The following is a 3,753-nucleotide window of genomic DNA, read 5'->3' as shown; positions in this document are numbered from 1 at the left end:
AACACAGCTTACCACACATTTTGTGTTTGCTAACTATCTATATGTGTATAAAACAGACTTCGGTGTTACTAGCCAACCCACTTGTGAAGTGGAAGGAAAACAGAGCAATTAGAGAGGGAGGGAGGAGGTGGGTGCTGCCTGAGACCGTGGCCAAGTCTCCAGAATTATGTGCACCTCCTGTGGAGGGCAGGCTCTACCCAGGAGGTCGTGGGCAGGGCGGGGCTGGGCACAGAGATTTTACAGCCCTTCAGTCCCCAGGATAGGGTCCAACTCCTCATGAAGCATGCCACAAAGTGTGCTCCTTGCGCTCCTACCCGAGTCTTCCTCAGCCTCGGTGCTTTCCTTTCCCACCTCCACTCAGCCCTAGACACACCTGACGACCGTCAGTCACTTCCAGGATGGACCACTCTCTCTCTAGCCTCTGAACCCTCCCTCTGCACACCCCACCTCAGACCACAGCCCGCTCACCCCTCCTGGCCTCACTCAGCAACCTTTCACTCAAATGTTTGAGACTGAGTGCCTCCCACGTGCCTTTGTGTAGCTACCTTCTGAAGGAAGGAGGGCTCCAAACAAATAAACAAATGCACAAAAACAAAATGTGTCACATGCAATGAAGAACAAAATATGGGGCTTAATTAAAAAGACAGAATTAAGCATTCCTGCCACCATAGTAGCCACATGCAGGGCAAGCAAATAGCCCTAAGTGATATAGAATATTTCTTTAAGGAAGATTCCAGTGAGTAGACTCTGAACAGTGGTGCGTCGAGGCAGGGATGAAGCAGGGGTCCTGGGGCACAGGGAGGAGCAGTATTCCATGTTGGACATTGTTTGGAATGGCAAAGCTGTGGGAATGATACAAAAAGATGACTCTTAGTCCATTTCTCTTTTTTTAAGTTCTTTACAGACAATGTAAGACAAAAGTAAGAATACTAAAACCATAGGAGCCAAGAGGAAAGCCTGAGGGGAAAGCCAGGAAAGTGTTTTCACCTCTTGGGGAGACAGGACTTGAGGTCCAGCCTGTCCTCTCAGGCCCTTTGCCCATTACAGTCACCCCAGGACCCAGCTAGTCCACACTGACTTCACTCAGCAAGATCTGCTCTATCTGACCCCAAATTGCTCAGGAGTTGGGTCAGGGTTTTTCCCAGGAATGAATGCAGGCCGGCCAGGGGAGGGACTTCAGTGGCCATCAGGGCAGGACCACTTACTAGGACCCCATGTACCCTGGGTCTGGGAGGGTTGGACCTAAGCCATGAGCAATGAATGGGTGAGGCTTCCCCCAACTCCCAATCACCTCTATGAGTTACGAAAACCATCTAAATGGCCCACCACCCTGTGGAGAATCATCTAAATGAGACCCCTGCTTTCCAGAAATAGCTTTGAAATCAATGTACTGGACTTCAGCCTTTGAGGCACTTTTCCAGCATGGCCAGCAGCTGCATCTTCAGGTCCTCACTGCCCATGACCAATGTGGTCAGGTCTTCGGTGTGCCTCCACTTCAGGTGCTTGAGGATGGCCCTGGATTCTTTATAGAGCTTTTGCTTCTTATCAGGTGGCAGCTCCATTATGGTCTGAGGAATTGGCTTGAACTGTCCACTTATCATCCATGTATCTAAGAGGCCCCCAACAGCCTCCCCTAGAAAACAAGGAAGGTTCAATTAGTTGGTTCAATGTATGCTCTTGCTGGGAGCATGTCCACTGCTGTGATGAGTGAGCACATTCACCCATAGGCCAGAATGGGCTCGGCTTCGTGCCTACTCCACCCCTTGGTGAGGGGGCAAGGGTTTCTGGGGTCCTTGTTCCTTTTGGCTCAGATAACTGACACCCAATGTGCCCTTCCCTAAGCTCTGCACTCACAGACGCAGCACAAAGCATCTCCCACCGCACAGCTCTGAGAATTGAAATCTTCTCCAGGGCCCGCAGGTTTCCTGCTTCGCACAAAACTCTCTCAACTTAAAGGACAGAGCTGAGAAGCCAGGGCATTTGCAAAGAGAATCATCTCAGTGGTGAGGCTGAGTTTTCTTCATAATATGCACTTTGCCCCTGAACTTTGGAAATTTTCAGTGAAATCCTATGGTTAAAGGACCCTGTGGACAGAAAAGGAGACCGTAACTCTGGAAGCAACTGTCTTTCATGCCAGCCCTCCAGAGTGGTATGATGATAACTATCAAATAGAACTTACTCAACTCCACAAGTAAGTGAAACCATATATTAATTGACTTTTTCTGCTTGACTTATTTCACTCAGCTTAATCTCCTCTAGTCCCATTCATATTGACACAAAAGTTGGGTGTTTATCCTTTCTAATGGTTGTGTAATATTCTTTTATATATATGGACCACGTCTTCTTTATCCATTCGACTGTTGAAGGGCATCTCAGCTCTTTCCACAGTCTGGCTCTTGTGGACACTGCTGCTATGAACATTGGGGTACAAATGGCCTTTCATTTCACTATATCTGTATCTTTGGGGTAAATACCCAGCAGTGCAATTGCAGGGTCATAGGGTAGCTCTATTTTTAATTTTTTGAGGAAACTCCACACTGTTTTTCAAAGTGGCTGTAACAACTTGCATTCCCAACAACAGTGCAAGAGTGTTCCCCTTTCCCAACATCCTCTCCAACACTTGTTTCCTGCCCTATTAATTGTTGCCAGTCTAACTGGTGTAAGGTGGCTTCTCAGTGTGGTTTTGATTTGAATTTCCTTGATGGCTAATGATATTAAACATTTTTTTTTTCATGTGTCTGCTAGCCATTTCTATGTGTTTTCTGCTTTAAATTATTTTTATTTATTTATTTGACAGAAAAGGAAACAGCTAGAGAAGGAACACAGCAGAGGGAGATGGAAAGGAAGAAGCAGGACCCCAGCGGAGCAGGGAGCCCAATGTGGGGCTCGATCCCAGGAACCTGTGATCATGACCTAAGCCAAAGGCAGATGCTTAATGACTGAGCCACCCAGGTGCCCCTCTATGTGTTTTCAATAGGGTGAATTAGGGACACAAAGATCATGTCACGGCAGCAACCACAACCCAGCAAACATGTCCCATGGGACAGAGACTTTTGTGAGGTTTCAAAGTCTGGCTGCCCTGCAAGGCTTACCAACAGCAGCTCCAGGTGGGCCTCCGACCAGACCACCAATCATTCTACCCACAGCTGGCTTCAAGCTCCCTTTTTCCCTCTCCTCAGCGATGCAGCACAGCAGCTTCATGACGTCTTCCACCTTGAGAGGTTTCCTGGAGAACCTCAAAGGAAGACTTTCAAAGGGAGAGTTCTAATGAGTGTCAGAGTATTTGCACCCAAATGTCACTCTTGCTAGAGTTTGGAGGACAGCCTCATGCAGAGAACAGGAGCTCTGCTGTATGCGGAACTGACAGCACCCAGCAATATGATGGGTTCCTTGTCACAGAGGAAGTCATGGAGCCGCTAGTTAATAAGCACACAGAACCCACAGAATGCATGAGAGGTCTTCCTTGCCCTCTGCGTAACTTCTCAATCATGACAGATTATGGAACAGGCCCAGCTACAAGCTGCATCTGTTCATCACAAGTGAGGCAAGTGTGCCCTGTCTTGCGTCTGTGGCCTTCCTGCTGGCTCAGGCACCCCCAGTGCACAGAGCCTGGCAGAGGGCAGATTGTCCCAGCCTCGAGTCCTCTGTCGTGTGACAGGGCAACGGAGCTCATGCCAAGCCTGAGAAGGGGAAAGTACTGGGCTCTGTGACCACCCTGGCCTGTGCCCACACCTGCCCTGTGACCCTGAGCTG

General features: G+C 48.7%; 1 protein-coding gene across 1 annotated transcript; it reads right to left on the bottom strand.

Moving 5' to 3' along the window:
• Positions 1-1,397: 1,397 nt before the first annotated feature.
• Positions 1,398-3,247, bottom strand: LOC111140393 (protein C19orf12 homolog; the record flags this gene model as incomplete). Its single annotated transcript, XM_022492656.1, has 2 exons — positions 1,398-1,633; positions 3,093-3,247. Coding segments are annotated over 2 exons (391 nt in total), but the record flags the coding sequence as incomplete, so codon positions are not given.
• Positions 3,248-3,753: the final 506 nt, after the last annotated feature.

This window comes from Enhydra lutris, unplaced genomic scaffold (assembly GCF_002288905.1).
Source record: "Enhydra lutris kenyoni isolate GAN:26980312 unplaced genomic scaffold, ASM228890v2 scaffoldscaffold847, whole genome shotgun sequence".
NCBI lineage: Eukaryota > Metazoa > Chordata > Mammalia > Carnivora > Mustelidae > Enhydra > Enhydra lutris.
The sequence above is the reverse complement of the archived record's forward strand: the minus strand, read 5'-3'. Positions and strand labels throughout refer to the sequence as shown.